Source organism: Lutra lutra, chromosome 3, assembly GCF_902655055.1.
Source record: "Lutra lutra chromosome 3, mLutLut1.2, whole genome shotgun sequence".
In the NCBI taxonomy this organism is placed as follows: domain Eukaryota; kingdom Metazoa; phylum Chordata; class Mammalia; order Carnivora; family Mustelidae; genus Lutra; species Lutra lutra.
In genome coordinates, this window is record NC_062280.1 from 14,196,196 (window position 1) to 14,212,934 (window position 16,739).

Consider the following 16,739-nt stretch of genomic DNA (forward strand, 5'->3'; position numbering starts at 1 on the left):
GAGTAAAGACTCCTATCTGTTGACTACATAAAAGATGTTTACTACTTGAACGACATGAAAGATCCAAACATCTCCTTCCGTTTATTACAAGGCACACGGGAGGTCTCAGAACAAAAGGATATATTTTGCTAGTATCAGTCGGTCCCAAGAAGTACAGGGAGCCTGTATTAGCACCTTGAAATTTAATCCCATTATTCATTCCAGTCTTTCATTCACTCATCGCTAGTCATATTTATGGAGTCCCTACCATGAGCCAGATACTAGCTTGGCACTGGGCATCCATCAGTGAAATTTCATGGAGCTTATATTCTAGCTAGGTCAGGGTTGGGGCTAGAGGGTGGGGAGAGAACCAAAGAACCATGTTTCTTATCTTGGTCATTTCACCATGCTAAGTCATTACTGAAGTTATAAGTCCGTCTTCTGGGTTATCTATACTCTCCCATGTTCTCCCCCTCATGCTTCTTTGTGCTATCTCCTCTTGACCTAGTACTTTGTTTAATCAAGTGTTAAATCTCTTATTTTTCTCTTGCAACAGGGAATTTTCAGACAATTACTGTATTTGTCCAAGATCCAAATCCAAATCCAGAGTCAGCTCTGAACCCTGCACTAAAGCAGCACTGAGCTGATTATATAAATGGCAACGTGCAAAGACAACTTCTCGGAGAAGCCACAGTAAAGAGGGTGCTCCGTGAATAAGTGATTTCATTTCTCTCTGAGTAAAGGATGGAAGCTTTATTTATTTATTTTTAAAATATTTTATTTATTCATTTGACAGAGAGAGATCACAAGTAGGCAGAGAGGCAGGCAGAGAGAGAGGAAGGAAGCAGTCTCTCCCCTGAGCAGAGAGCCCCATGTGGGGCTCAATCCCAGGACCCTGGGATCATGACCAGAGCGGAAGGCAGAGGCTTTAACCCATTGAACCACCCAGGCGCCCCAGGATGGAAGCTTTAGATGCAAGAAAAAGAATTTTACTTCCTGCAAACATTTATTCATTAAATGGTTAAGTTTTTTGAAGAGGGGCACCTGGATGGCTCAGCCGGTTGAGCATGCGTCTTTTGATACTGGGGTTGTAAGTTTGAGCCCCATGTTGGGTGTAGAGATTACTTAAAAAAATAAAATCTTAAAAAAAGGAAACTAGACCAAAAAAGATATATCTTCTGAAATGATATGATACCACAAACAGACGCACTGCTTCCACTTCAGCCATCTACCCTTCCTTTCCCAGTGAAGCCATTTTGGTTTCTTTTGCCTCCCTGACCACACTGAATCCTACAGGTATAACCAACAATGCTCTTGTCTGTACCCTAGATTCCCCCATCCCTTGATTTTCCCCCATGTTCATCTTTTCTGTTATTCAGTCCAGGATTTTCATTCCTCTAGATCCTAGGTTTCAGAGCTGCTTAAAAAAAAAAAAAAAAAAAAAAAAAATCAAGTTACTTAATGTTTCAAAACTTTCAGCAGGTTGCAACTTAATGTTTACAGACAATCCGCATATAAGGCCTGGGAAGTGAGGAAGGAAACTTCACTCCTTTTGAAAGCCAGGCTTGTGGAATAATTGAGGTATTTAAGTCACTCATTCAAACTGAAAAGTCCCAGAAAAGCCAATTCCACTAAGACAAGGACGTAACGCCTAAATGTCTACCCTAGAATCACTGCAGCAAAAATAGGAGAGGCCTACATATACATGAAAGACATCTGTGCTAAAAACCAGTTTGGCCAGAGAAGAGAACGGCCAGCCCGGCTCGCACGCACAGGGATAGTCATGGTGTCATCCTGAGAACCTCACTTCAGGGCAGCGCCCTCCAGGGAGTAAAATTAAGGGGCTAGCATTTCCCACATTTCAGATGCTTTGGGCAAACGCACGAAACAACTCCGCATTTCTCTCATGGTAAAATATATCACATACAGGAATTTTAAAAAATAATAAAAAGCAAAGTTTTTCCCCTTTAGGTTTCCGTACCGCATAAAAGCTCGCTTTAGTCCCTAAGAAATCTCGCGACATTTTCTTCCTTTCTCTTTTTTTCCTTCTCCCCCTTCCCACCCGGTCGGCGGGAACAAACCGGAAGCGACGTCCCGTTACCTGTCGGAAGTGACGTCACACCCCCAGAAGCCTTGGAGAAGGAGAAGCGCGTTCCGGCATTCTACACACAGTCGAGTTTGGAACGTTTGGGCAGCGTGGTCTGATTCTTCGCGAGAAGGCGTGCGCATTTGTGCGCGGCCTGTTGCGGCCTTGCAGGCCTTTGGGGGCCGAAAGTTTGGTGTGTTTTCGTTGATACAGAGCCGCGGCGGGCCGCGCAGCCCCCTGACTCGGCCTCACCATGTTGGTGCTATTCGAAACGTCCGTCGGCTACGCCATCTTTAAGGTAAGTTGCAGATTGAACCGTTGGAGGGGCAAGGCTTGTGTTGGACAGGAGAGGACAAGGAAAGACGAAGGGGAGGACGACACTGCTCAGGGTCGCGTGGGAGCCGTTTTCTCTGAAAATTAGCAGAAGACTTTGGGCCTGGGAGGCGCACGTTTCGGTGAACACGTGGCCGCGCCGTTTTGGGCGCCTGGTTCTGTGTTACGGATTTGGCCCGGTGAGATGGGTGGGCAGGAGGCTTACAGAATTTCACAGGTAAAGGTATGGAGTTTGGGGTTTATTCTGAGTGGTTTTGAGGAATGTTTGAAAGGTTTTAAGCGGAGGAATGACCTGATCTGAAGTTGGCTTTTAATGAAGTTGCTTTCCTCTGTGGAGAATAGATTACAGGAGGCAAGAAAGGAACCAAGAATATTTTTGTGTTAATCGAGACAAGCTGAAATTGTTTGGATCGAGGTTGGTATGGAGGGAAACAAATACCAGGAGAAATCTTGAAGGTAGAACTGGTGGGATTGGTTGATGAATGGAGAATGTGGGTTTTGGGTTGCGTAAGTGGGTACGTGATGGTGGGGAAGAGAAAAAACGAAGTTTTGGAGGGGGGGCTTCTCCGGGGGAAGATACTAAAAAGGTCCAGTTTGGGCTGTGAAACTTGGGGTATTAGTTAGACGTGGAAATGCAATCGTCATTTTAAGTTTCAGGCCTAAGGGAGAAATCCGGGCCGATGGTAATCAATTTGAGATATGGTTGTCTTAATAGGGAAAGTTTGAAATTTAAAGATTATCAGCCCAGAGCTGATTGAACCCTGGGGCATTTGTGTGGTAGGATGCTATTGAGATGTTCTAAAGGAGGAGATAAACTGAGTACTATCCATGTGCCAGGCACTCACTCCTCTGAGCTCTACAAATGAGCAACGAAAAACAGAATTTTCATTTATATGCTCATAAGGTAAAAATCCTGGATAAAATGTTTATAGTATGGTTCTTTGAATCAAAAAACTATGTATGTGGTATGAGTGCAGAAAATCTGGAATCAGCATTCCAAAATGTTGATTTAGAGGAGCTTTTGAGGTTATTTTTTTAAGCTTTTTTTTTTTCAGACATTTGAAAATATTTTCCATTTGCACTTGTTACATTACTTAACTTTTTTTATTTTTTAATTTATTTTTATTTATTATTATTTTTAAAGATTTTATTTATTTATTTGACAGAGATCACAGTAGACAGAGGCAGGCAGAGAGAGAGGGGGGAGCAGGCTCCCCGCTGAGCAGAGAGCCCGACATGGGACTCGACATGGGACTCGATCCCAGAATCCTGAGATCATGACCCGAGCCGAAGGCAGCGGCTTAACCCACTGAGCCACCCAGGCGTCCCTACTTAACTATTTTTAAGAGATAAAATAATACAAGCCGAAAGCTAGCTTTGCTTATTTTTTCTCATTGGGGTTGTCTGTACTTGCAGTAGTAGAAATTTTAAGGGACTGTAAAAGGCTTTAGATCTTGGGAGTGTGTCTGATTTTACTTTGACCCAGCTTTTTGCAGTCTTTTCTAAATTCTTTTTTTTTTCTGTAAGATTTTATTTATTTAGGGGGCGCCTGGGTGGCTCAGTGGGTTAAGCCTCTGCCTTCAGCTCAGGTCATGATCTCAGGGTCCTGGGATCGAGCCCCGCATCGGGCTCTCTGCTCAGCGGTGAGCCTGCTTCCTCCTCTCTCTGCCTGCCTCTCTACCTACTTGTGATCTCTCTCTCTCTCTCTCTGTCAAATAAATAAATAAATAAATATTTTTAAAAAAAGATTTTATTTATTTATTTGACAGAGATCACAAGTAGGCAGAGAGGCAGGCACAGAGAGAGAGGAGGAAGCAGGCTCCGTGCTGAGCAGAGAGCCCGATGCAGGGCTCGATCCCAAGACTCTGGGATCATGACCTGAGCTGAAGGCAGAGGCTTTAACCCACTGAGCCTCCCAGGCACCCACTTTTCTAAATTCTTTTTTTTTTTTTTTAAAGATTTTATTTATTTATTTAACAGAGAGAAATCACAAGTAAGCAGAGAGGCAGGCAGAGAGAGAGGAGGAAGCAGGCTCCCTGCTGAGCAGAAAGCCCGATGCGGGGCTCGAACCCAAGACCTGGGATCATGACCTGAGCCGAAGGCAGTGGCCTAACCCACTGAGCCACCCAGGCGCCCCCACTTTTCTAAATTCTTAAGTAGAATTCTGCACATGCCCCCAAGTTTTCTTAGCCAACATATTCATATTCGTATTTTGAATTAGTGTGTGTGGATGACTTATCATCTAAGTAGATGTTAGGTATACTGTCCAGCACTAAGACAGGGAGGCACAACTGCACAGTCCGTCCACTGGTTGCTGCTGTTGGTAGGGAGGAATTGGCTTAGCAATCGTCTGGTTTTTAAACCTGGATCATAAAATATTCAGTCATGTCTCTTGATGAATTACTGATTTCTTTTAATGAAGGCTATTCTCCATAAAAATAAGTCTGGAGTATTCTGTCAGTTTTTAATGGTATCCATTTGCAGGTTACTGTTCAAAATTATTGAATTGTGGTTTATGGTTTAAGTAACGTTATAGAGAAATAACTAAAGACTTGAATACATTGGTAAAATAATTCGATTCCAAATATTTCAGTTAATAGCAGTTACTAATTGTTAATAAAAGAGACATAGAAAATATTCTGGAATTGGTGGTTGCATAGTTTTCTGAAAATATACTGAAAAGTAAGTTGTACATGTTAGAAGGGTGACTATTATGGTGTATAAATTATACCTTAAAAATCTATTGTACAAGGTTATTAGCTCTATTTCCCATAATCCGAATGCTGGGGTATAAAATTACATTGGGTGCATGAAATTCATGCTTTAGTGGGAATGCTTTCAGAAATTTTTAGAACTTTTTAGCTCAGGCCATAGGAATACATTTTATATCATGATCTAGTGTACATATATGCACATATACAGAGTGATTTACAAAGAATTAATTTGCTTGTAAAAAATTACTGGATGCTAACAAGGTTATATATGAATGCAAAGACAATACTAAATGAACTGTTAATATTTTTAGGGTATTGTAAAAACTCAGCTTCTGTCCGTTGTATCATGAGGCATCCTTTAGTTTTACTCATCCCAGACCTTGTGTGGCTGTGCTGCCCAAAATGATTGCCACTGGCTATGTATTTAGCACTTTATCTACATAGCTGTTTAGCACTTCAGATTTGGCTAGTAGAGCTGTGGAAATCAATTTTTAGTTTAATTCATTTAAATTTCAGTAGTCACATTGGGCAGTACAGCCACATGGTGTAGTGTTGTGTTCATTTTCTCACACCTGGAGGAAGAGATTTTTTTAAATGTGTATATCATAGTTTATGTATTGATAAGATTACTGAGCAGTATGTTTTTCCAGCTTCATTTATTGGGTATAGTTTACATACTGTGTAACCTACTACTGTAAATGTGCAGTTTGGTACATTTTAGTAAAATCTGTACAACTGTGCAAATTGCAATCCAGTTTTTAAATACTTCCTCTTAAAAAGTTACCTCCTGACCATTTGCAGGTCAGTCAGACCCAGCTCTAGGCAGCCACTTGCTGTATAATTTTGTCATTTTTAAAAATTTCATGTAAATGGAGTAATAAGTTTTTTTGTGTCTGGCTTTTTTCACTTAGCTTGCTTTTGAAGCTAATCCATGTTGCATGTATCAGTCTGTTCCTTTTTGAGTAATTCGCTTTTGAAACTATTCCAGGTCGTCCTGTACAACTCAAGTTTCCTAAAACAGTACTTACCTATTTTGTTTGTGGAGTAACTCTAAAAAGTTAGCATTTTAGCTTTGAATGTTTAGATAAAACATAGGAAATCTCAAAGTAAGCAGTTAAGTGAAAATTAAGGACATTTTTGATATAGGGTGCTCTTTCCTCTATAAATTTCATGCCTGTCTGGAATGGAGGAAGATACTCTAAGAACATCTGGCATGCTGTGGATGCATTTGTGTTTGTGTTTTACTCTTTTTGTGAAAAATTTCAAGGAGACAAGTGGTAGATTATAAAGAACCTCCATGTACACCATCACTCCGTTTCAGCAGACCCATTTTGTGGGCCAGCTCTCCCCTTCGCCTCCCCACATTGTTTGAAGCAAATTCCTGCACATTTAGTTTTATCTGTAAATAAGTATGTGTCGTGAGTACACTGTGAAGGTGCACATCCAAGTGTCTTTCCACAATGTCACCCCCCCGCATGTTAGCTTTATTCAGTTTTAAAGCAAAGTTAGTATGATTATAATGCAGGACTCCAAACATGATGACATTTCACTACCTGCTTAACTTGGCTTACGCATCACAGCAAAGCTCAACAAACAGCAAACAAGACAGAACAAGGGGAATTGGAGGTAGGAAGTTAATGCAGTCTTTGATTGCACAGTTGAAATAAGGCCTAGGTCTGGTCCAGGTCAGCTCATAGCACTAGTTGCTTATTTTCAGGCAGTGGAGGACCTTTTTTCTTTTTAAGATTTTTATTATTTGAAAGAGAAGCGCACGCTGGTGAGCCAGGGGAGTGGCAGAGAAGCTGACTCTCCACTGAGCAGAGAGCCCAGTGTGGGACCCGATCCCAGGACTCCAGGATCATGACCTGAGCTGAGGGCAGATGCCCAACCACCCAGGCACCCCAGACAATCTATATTTTGTTCAGAGGTCACTTGGGCACTGCGTTCCATGGCAGCTACCTCTCTGATGTGGTCAGATGTGAGAGGATTAAAAAGGTCTTGATGAGGGGCGCCTGGGTGGCTCAGTGGGTTAAGCCGCTGCCTTCGGCTCAGGTCATGATCTCAGAGTCCTGGGATCAGAGCCCCGCATCGGGCTCTCTGCTCGGCAGGGAGCCTGCTTCCTCCTCTCTCTCTGCCTGCCTCTCTGCCTACTTGTGATCTCTCTGTCAAATAAATAAATAAAATCTTTAAAAAAAAAAAAGGTCTTGATGAATTTGCTGTGCAAATCTTTCATTTCAAAAGGGATTTATTGGGGCGCCTGGGTGGCTCAGTGGGTTAAGCCGCTGCCTTCGGCTCAGGTCATGATCTCAGGGTCCTGGGATCGAGCCCCGCATCGGGCTCTCTGCTCAGCGGGGAGCCTGCTTCCTCCTCTCTCTCTGCCTGCCTCTCTGCCTGCTTGTGATCTCTCTCTGTCAAATAAATGAATAAAAAAAAAGGGGGGGATTTATTCAGTCTTGATTAGCAAACCTTTGTTTCTGCTGGTTATAGTTTCTGAGTGGGTCTCAGCCGGTGCTGGTTCGGTTCGGCAGTATTTGGTCTTAGCTGCAATGCCCTTGGTTGCTTGTGCCGCTGCTTGGCAGAAGTTACTGCTTGACAGGAGTGACTCCATCTTGCTCTCTCTAGTATGGACAAGATAAAGACTAGTATTAAAACTAGCAAACAGTAGCTGCTGTGCTTAGGATTTTAGTGTCAATAACTACACACCATTTCTGCTTGGAAGTGGAGATAATTCCATCTTAATCCAAAATGGACTGAAATATGGACTTTGCATACAAATGTTTTCAGATTTCTTTGTGTGAAAATGAATGACTAAAATTTGAGGCATATTTTTCAGAAATGTAGCAGTTATTTCTAATTATTTTGTTCAGACTGTCTCTTTTGGTAATTTTCTCTTAGGTATGTTGTAGCACAATTGGGAGTGCCAAGGTTTTATCTGCCATAACAGTGTCGTTAGAGACCTTTGAGTAGTCATGAATGTTTCCATTACATTTCCTTTGTTACTTTAAGAATGCTGATAATATCTCTTGAATATGCCCATTGTTACCCAAATGTTATCTACAAATATACTTGTTTTTCAACTAGGAAAAAATGTAAATTTTATTCATGAGTCATATCCCGTTTGGTACATATCCTCTCAACAGTTCCTGAATTTTGGATATGGTTAGTGGATTCTCTGAATAAACTATTTCCAAAAATCAGGACTGTTCTGTGAACTTCCTTTATCAGAAAATAACTGAATTAATGTTTCAGCGCATTTATGAGGAATGTCTTTGGATTCTAAAGTTCTCATGATAGGCAAAATAGAACCGTTAGTGGCTTGTAACTTTTAGTATGTGTGAAGATATTATTTTTAGTAAACTCTGTGCACATCATGGGGCTCTGAGTTCTGAAGTTGCATACTCTGGACTGCTCCTAGCCAGGCGCCCCAGCTTGTAATTTTTTTTTTTTTTAAGATTTTATTTATTTATGACAGAGAGATAGCGAGAGAGGGAACACAACAAGCTCAGGGGAGCTGGAGAGGGAGAAGCAGGCTCCCCGCTGAGCAGGGAGCCCAATACCGGGCTAAAATCGATTTAACTAACTTCTCAAGTTCTGTAAATACATCAGCTGTATGTTCAGCTGTATGTGATTGAATTTAACCAACACAACAGATCCTTAAAATCTCCAGCCACACTTGCCTGACAGAAATTAAGTGCAACTTGTAGTGTTGTATTCATGCTTTATCACAAAAATACGTACTAGACTATAACTGGGCAGTAAATCCTACTGTGTAAATATTCTGTGATAATACAGATTTGGTGAAATGTTTATCAGTATAGTTTTTACTTTTATCAACTGGAATTTTGCCCCTTAAGAAGACATGCGTAATATCTACTTGCATCTTATTTCACCAAGTTGTTTTTTAAAGATTTTATTTATTTATTTGACAGACAGATCACAAGTAGGCAGCGAGGCAGGCGGCCATCAAAAGTAGACAGGCAGTTGGGGGGTGGGGGTGCAGGCTGCCCACTGAGCAGAGAGCCCGAAGTGGGGCTTGATTCCAGGACCCTGAGACCATGACCTGAGCCGAAGGCAGAGGCTTTAACCCACTGAGCCACCCAGGCTCCTCATTTCACCCAATTTAATATGCTCTTATTTTACACTGCTAATTAAACTTTCTCCCATCAATTGTAAGGCATCCCAGTTGTTGGTTTGTTTTTTTTTTTTTTTTTTAAGATTTTATTTATTTGTCAGAGAGAGAGGGAGAGAGCGCGAGTGCAGGCAGACAGAATGGCAGGCAGAGGGAGAAGCAGGCTCCCCGTTGAGCAAGGAACCCGATGCGGGACTCGATCCCAGGACGCCGGGATCATGACCTGAGCTGAAGGCAGCTGCCCAACCAACAGCCACCCAGGCGTCCCAAGGCATCCCAGTTTTAAGAATGTTAAGTATGGGGAAGTGCATTTTAGAATTGATTCTATCCTGTGTAATACTTAGGCAGTTGACTTACTACATTGGGTATTGATTGGAGTATAGGGAAATAAGTTTAATTAATTCTTGATTTAAGTGAAATTAATAGACTCTTTTGAAAGCAGTTTGGTAGCATCTGTCAGATGTAAAGTAATGCATTTCCTATGTGATTAATTAACTCCACTTCCAGTAAAATATGTCTTATAGAAGTACAACATATATACATACAAAACTGTTTTCAGAAGGAGAATAAGGAAAATTTAGAAAAACCCTGAACATCTGTAAGGGCATAAAATGATGGTATATTCATACAGTGCAGTTCTAGGTTGTTAAAACCTAGAATGGTGTCCATGTTATGCTAAGTGGTATTGTATGATTCCTAAAGGTATGTGTAAATAAAATGTTGACAGTCAAAAAGCCTTAAAGATTAGGTATATATACCTAAATGTTAATGACTTTTTTGTAAAGTGCCCCCTTTTTAATCTTTTTTAAGTTTTCTTATAACAGGATATATCTTAGGATTGATGGTACCTTAGTTTTAGAGAGAAATCCATTAGCAGTAAATAAAACTTATTCTAGAAAGTAGGCAAAAGAAGTCTTTTGATGTTATGTGAATATGATAGGCTTTGTGAAGGGGTTAGTGGCTCCTTCAAAATAGGAAGTTTTCATCAAAGACCTCAGCTAAATTCCATTCAGTTTCTCAGTATTAATTTGACCAAAACTTTATGGTGGGTAAGAAAACGGTCTTGTTACTTCAGTGAGAAAAATAGCTTCCACACTCATTTTACATATGCAGTTGCACTTGAAGTGTGTAGTTATGTATGCCTAAGGATCCCATTTAAATAAAAATATTTAAATATTTGTTACAGGTTTTGAATGAGAAGAAACTTCAAGAGGTTGATAGTTTGTGGAAAGAATTTGAAACTCCAGAGAAAGCAAATAAAATGTAAGCCATCTTGAAACTAAGAATTTAGCAGTTAACATTTTGTTGGTGTTTGTTAGTGGTGGTGGTGGTGGTTTTAAGATTTTTATTTATTTAGAGAGAGAGCTGGGGGGGGGGCAGTAGGAGCAGAGGGAGAAGGGCAAGCGGACTCTGGTGAGCATAGAGCCTGGCATGGGACCTGATCCCACAACCCTGAGATTATGACTTGAAATCAAGAGCCAGACGCTTAACTGTCTGAGCCGCCCGGGCACCCCTGTTGTTTTAATCAACCCCAGTGTGGGGCTTGAACCCATGACCCCGAGATCCAAAAGTCGCATGCTCTACTGACTAGGGGCCCCAAGTGTTGAAATTATTGAATAGTAGTTTATCTGTAGATCTCTTACTGACTTGGAGAGAGGTCAGTGGTATACTGAGGAAACCATGCTTCAGAATGATTGTATCATGGGATCCCATTTTTGCAGGATTCTTGTATATCTCTATATGCTCTTATGCAAGCAGAGAGAGAGATGAACAAATGCCATTTCAGAAAGGTGAAGTGAGGCAGAATAAGATGAAATTACTGCTTTTCCTAAAATCGTTGTGTTGTTAAGTGTGTATTTAAGGGGGACCCCTCCCCGGGGGGGGTTTGTTCCATGGCAGGTAAGAAAATCTTCCTTAAAACACCACTATTTTAGGTATAATAGAAGACTAGTTTTTCTTTTTCAAGAGCTGTATGCTTCATTTGTCTGAGTTAACCTGATTCATTGTTGTCAATGATGTATTCTTGTTGGAACTGAATATAAATGATCTAACTCAAATATTCGTCACTACCACTGAGACAACAATGAATTATGAATTAATTGTATATTTCTGTTTCAATATAAAATTGTGTTACCCTGCATATACCCTGCATGGGGGGGGAGGTGGCTAAATAAGGGTAACAAGAATCAGATTTGATGATAAGCTATTTCTTTCTTTTTTTTTTTTTTTAAGATTTTATATATTTATTTGACACAGAGAGAGAGAGATCACAAGCAGGCAGAGAGAGGGGGCAGGGAAGCAGGTTCCCTGCCGAGCAGAGAGTCCAAAGCGGGGTCCCAGGACCCTGAGATCATGACCCAAGCTGAAGGTAGAGGCTTAGACCACTGAGCCACCCAGGCACCCCGATGATAAGCTATTTCTTAACAGCGTTTGTGCTAGATGGACAAATCAGTGTTGTGAGATTCCTGACTTAGGAGGGACTCTTAGTACCTTTTCTAAGGTCTCTTCTTTTCTGTGTAATACAAGGATGTGTGTCCAGCTTCATAAGCAGTAGAGGTGATGCTGAAGCTTCAGCATCTTTCCTGCAGTCGGGATGTGGTATCAGACCGCTTTGCTGATGTTCATTTTCCTTCAAAGTCTCCAACCTCTGCAGCAGTCCAGACATTACTCACCTAACATTTAGAGAAACTGGTTGTTTCAAGAATTTACCTAACTTTGCACCCCGATGCCTAGTGATGGGAAAGTTTATTTTGTTGGTACGTGCTTTGGAAACAGTCCAAAACGTTTTTCCTAAATTCGTGGCTTTTACACAATCAATATGCCCTCGTAACTCTTCTTTTTTTCCTTCTAGAGTAAAGCTAAAACATTTTGAGAAATTTCAGGATACAGCAGAAGCATTAGCAGGTAAAGTGAAAGACTAGCTTTTTTTGGTTTTGTTTTCAGTCTTGTCAGTTGATTATCCTTATCAAAAGATTATTTGCTTCAGTTGCCTGAGTTAACCTTATTCAATGTTGTCAATGATGCATTCTTTCTGGAATTGAATGTAAGTGATCTAACTCAAATTCGTCACTACCACTGAGACAACATTGAGATAGCTTTTTTCACCATAGGGTTTGTTCCCCCCCATGTGATGAGAGGTGAGAAGTGGTTAAATTGATCTCCCTGTGGAAACCAACAGCATAATGCTGAAGCACAATTCAGTAAAAGCTGTACTGCAAGGGACCAAGGTAATGTAGTCAAGTACATAGCTCTCTGATAATTTTAATCCAAGGGTAAAGTTGAGAATAGCTAGGGTTCACAATTGAAGTAATAATAAAGCAGCTCTCCAAAAGTATGTTTTTAGTACAGACGCGCACATTATTATTAAAAGCTTTAGGAAAACTAGTAGGCTTTTGTATGTATGGTTTGGTTTGGTTTTTAATGCAAAAACTACACCTGGGGGAAAAAAACTACACCTAGGGTGAAGAGTTAATCCGAAGGAGACATAAAGAATGGATGGCTCCTGTCCTTCAACCGGTCCTCAAGATGGGGGAACAGACAATAGGGTTTACTAACTAGGCTTGGCTTTAGTAGGCAGTTGGTCTCAAGGTTTTTTTTTTTTGTTTTTTTTTTAATGTTGGGAAAAACAAGACTGGATATATGGATTTTTCAGCTGCTTAATTCCGTATATCAAATCAGCCAACTGCTTGGCGGTATAATTTGAAAATGTAGGTAGGACCATAAGGAAGAATATGGCATATAATTGGGAATTTCACAGACCCAAATAATTTTGTTCATCAGCCCCAATAAAAGGATATAATTCTCTTGTAAAAATTGGGAATGTAATCAGACATTCCCAGAATATTAATGGGCTGCCCCAACATTAGCAGTAGGGTAGCTGAAAGAAGACCCAAATATGGGGCCAGTTTTTTTTAATTTTTAAAAATAGCTCAAATAAATAAATAAAGTATAAAAAAAGTAAAATAGTTCTAGGACTGCTTTATCGGTTAAGTCAATAATTAAAGCCTCATAGAGCCATTAAAGCACAACTATGATAATTTTTGCCTGGAGGGTTTATTATTATTATTATTATTATTTTTAAATAATCTCTACTTCCATCATGGGGCTTGAACTCACGGTCCCAAGATCGATGGTGTAGTTGGTAACTACACAATTCTTGGTTTCGGCTCAGGTTATGAGATGGAGCTGGCTGGCATCCGTGTGGAGTCTACTTGCTTTCATATTCTCTCTAAATCTTCAAAAAAAAAATTATATTGGTCATAGAGGTTCAGATATACATTTGTATGGAGAGCTTTATTTTCACAGTCTCATTTTTCAAGTTGCAAGTCTTCCAAATACTGCAGAAAATTTTGGTACTATCTCTCTCTCTGACAAATAATAAAATTAAAAGAAAAAGAAAAGAAAAAAATTTTGGTACCAGCCTACATTTGGATGAAGTGGGAAGATTACTAGGGGATGCCGAAAAGTGGCTAGTAAAGTACAAGACTCAGTTTCCCTTTTACCTTGTCACCATTTCTGGCATCTTTTACTAGAAAGATAGAAACTTACTAGAAAGGTAGGTTATAAGGAGTCAGTGTTATACAGTATGGTCTATCAAAGGTTTTAACCTAACAAAAGTAGCTTGAGACTCTGCTACTTAGAATATGGTGACCTCTGTAAGAGCTGTGTCGTAGCTAGGTGATTTTTGTCCTCACCATTCATCTTCCCAGATAACAGATGAAATGGACTTATAACTCAAATGGATGGAGATGTGGTCAGGAGGAAAGAGAAGGTAACTGGCTGATAAAGGATTAACTACCTGGCCTTCGAAAATGTGGCTGACTTCTTCTTGGAAGGCATACTTTAAATTCAGCCCAAACTCTGACATATAGCAGAAGAGATGTTAACCCATGTAGGTCCAGAAGATTCTAAGTGTAGGCCTAAGGAAGGGTGAGAGTTAACAAAGTTGCAGATTTAGAACCTGCCAAAAATGAAAGCAGTCCCAAATGTAATAGCCTGCCTTTGGGTAGTGAGTTCTCCATCACTGGAGGTTTACAAGCAGAGGCCTGATGCCATATCTGGATCTGGAATTAGCAAAGCCTCCACTCAGGCGTGCTTACACTGCAGCAGGACCTTCCAAATGAATACCCTCCTTTTTACCACAGTCTTGACAGGATTTTAGTATATTTCCCAGAGCATCAGGCCAGTCTATCTACAGTGACACTGGAGAGTGAATCTATTTGTCATTCCAAGATAGGTTGCTTCTAACATTTTATGATTCTAGTTCTGTCTGGATTCAAGAGTAGATTTCATGTGACACAAGGAATGTTGGATCTGCTTTTAACTTCTGGTTCTGGAGCTGAAATGAGAGTGGAAGATCGGATGAGACTGGAATGTGTAACTCCTTCACTGTTAACTGCATTTATCATTTCATTTTAGAAGTAGTGTTAAATTCAGAGTTTTTTTTTAAAGGAAATGCTTATTTTCCTTTATTCTTTAAGTTTAAATGAGATCTTGAAGTTCTTAACATTAAAAAAACTTTAGAGTTAACTCTTTTGTTTTTTCTTTTTCCCAAAAGCATTCACAGCTCTGATGGAGGGCAAAATCAATAAGCAGCTGAAGAAAGTTCTGAAGAAAATTGTAAAAGAAGCCCATGAACCCTTGGCTGTAGCTGATGCTAAACTAGGAGGGGTCATAAAGGTAAGTTATGTTTTTTGTGCCTGCTAATCAGAGCTCCCCATACAGCATAGTAATGACAAAGCGTAGCCTTTGTATTGAGTTGTTTCTTATAAGTTCTCATACATGATCTTTTTTCTCCCTATGCTACAGAATAATTGATTTGCAATATATCAGGACTAAGTACATACAAGTAATGCCTGTTCATTGTAGAAAATAATTAATAACCCCAAGAAGTAATAAAAGTTAGCTTTAACCTTGCCACCCAGAGATCTTTTAACACTATGTATATCCTGCCATGTTTCTGTTGAGTCACATTTCTTTTTCTGAAATTTCAACAGAAATGAGGACGTGACATTTCTTTTTAGTGTATGTATTTTATTAGAAAACTTTCTCGCAGGGGGTAGAGTCTCTGGAGATGAAAGTGGAAAGACTGGAAAAGTGGGCTCCCAAAGCATGAAAAAGCAAAACAGTTTGAAAGCTGGTTGTGATAGTTTGATCTTCAGTGGTTATAGTAAATACTGTAGGGACAGTGAGCATACCTCTGATTTTTTAAGTAGGATTTATATTATGTTGTAGGTTTTTTGTTTTTTTTGTTTTTGTAATAAAGATTTTATTCATTTATTTGACAGATCACAAGTAAGCAGAGAGGCAGGCAGCGAGAGCGAGAAGGCAGGCTCCCTGCTGAGCAGAGAGCCTGAGATCATGACCTGAGCCAAAGGCAGAGGCTTTTTAACTCCTTGAGCCACCGAGGCGCCCCTGTTGTATGTCTTCTTAGGTAGAAAAATGCTAAGGACATTTGAGAGGCTGTTTTTTTAGGTCAGGGTTGTGAATTTAAGAAGTTCAGTTAAATTTATTTCTAATTCTCTCTGGTGAGTAATGAAGTTTTCTGTGATGATGCAGTCTATCCTCATTCTTTGAACTGCCCATAATTCTTAGTTTTAAGATTAAAAAAAAAATTTTTTTTTGACAGAGCGAGATGCAGTGAGAGAGGGAACACAAGCAGAAGGAGTGAGTGGAGAGGGAGACTAAGTGTGGGGCTCAGTCCCAGGACCCTGGGATCATGACGTGAGCCAAAGGCAGACACTTAAAGACAGCCACCCAGGTGCCCAGTTTGTAATTTTCTGTTAAAAAAAAACATTAAATTTTAGGGACGGGGATCCTACTTCTTGTCCCTCTACCTGCTGCTCCACCTGCTTGTGCACTCTCTCTTTCTCTGTTACAAATAAATAAGATTTTTTTTTAAAGATTTATTTATTTATTTGACAGAGAGAGAGAGATCAGAAGTAGACAGAGAGGCAGGCAGAGAGAGAGAGAGAGAGAAGCAGGCTCCCTGCTGAGCAGAGAGCCCGATGCGGGACTTGATCCTAGGACCCTGAGATCATGACCTGAGCCAAAGGCAGCGGCTTAACCCACTGAGCCACCCAGGCTCCCGATAAGTTTTTTTTTTTGTAAGATTTTTTATTTATGTGAGAGAGAGAGAGTGAGAGCATGAGGGGGGAGAACAGACTCGCTGTAGAGCTGGGAGCCTGATGCGGGACTTGATCCTGGGATTCCGGGATCATGACCTGAATGGAAGGTAGTGGCTTAACCAACTGAGCCACTTAGGTGCCCCAAGATCTTTTCTTAATTTTTTTAAAAATATTTTATTTATTTATTTGACAGATCACAAGTAGGCAGAGAGTCAGGCAGAGAGAGGGAGAAAGCAGGCTCCCCGCTGAGCAGGGAGCCTGATGCGGGGCTCGATCCCAGGACCCTGAGACCATGACCTAAGCTGAAGGCAGAGGCTTAACCCACGGAGCAACTCAGACACCCCAAATAAAATCTTAAAAAAATTCTGTGT

The 16,739-nt window shown here is 40.5% G+C and overlaps 1 protein-coding gene and 2 non-coding genes across 7 annotated transcripts in view; all 3 read left to right on the forward strand.

Moving 5' to 3' along the window:
- Positions 1 to 2,105: 2,105 nt before the first annotated feature.
- Positions 2,106 to 16,739, forward strand: part of NOP58 (NOP58 ribonucleoprotein) — a 31,068-nt gene continuing 16,434 nt past the window's right edge. For 2 of the 5 annotated variants that reach the window (XM_047721553.1, XM_047721552.1), the window contains exons 1-4: positions 2,106 to 2,363; positions 10,428 to 10,504; positions 12,093 to 12,145; positions 14,799 to 14,920. In XM_047721553.1, coding sequence (XP_047577509.1) covers positions 2,319 to 2,363; positions 10,428 to 10,504; positions 12,093 to 12,145; positions 14,799 to 14,920 — 297 coding nt within the window. In that variant the 5' untranslated portion in view covers positions 2,106 to 2,318. Of the gene's footprint in view, positions 2,364 to 10,425; positions 10,505 to 11,727; positions 11,998 to 12,092; positions 12,146 to 12,351; positions 12,469 to 14,798; positions 14,921 to 16,739 lie in introns of those variants that run through there. The other 3 variants (XM_047721557.1, XM_047721555.1, XM_047721554.1) reach the window with 3 other exon arrangements.
- Positions 11,241 to 11,329, forward strand: LOC125096677 (small nucleolar RNA SNORD70). The gene has a single exon (XR_007126337.1). It is a non-coding gene; the product is annotated as a small nucleolar RNA SNORD70 (small nucleolar RNA).
- On the forward strand, positions 12,246 to 12,332 carry LOC125096678 (small nucleolar RNA SNORD70). Its single transcript, XR_007126338.1, has one exon. It is a non-coding gene; the product is annotated as a small nucleolar RNA SNORD70 (small nucleolar RNA).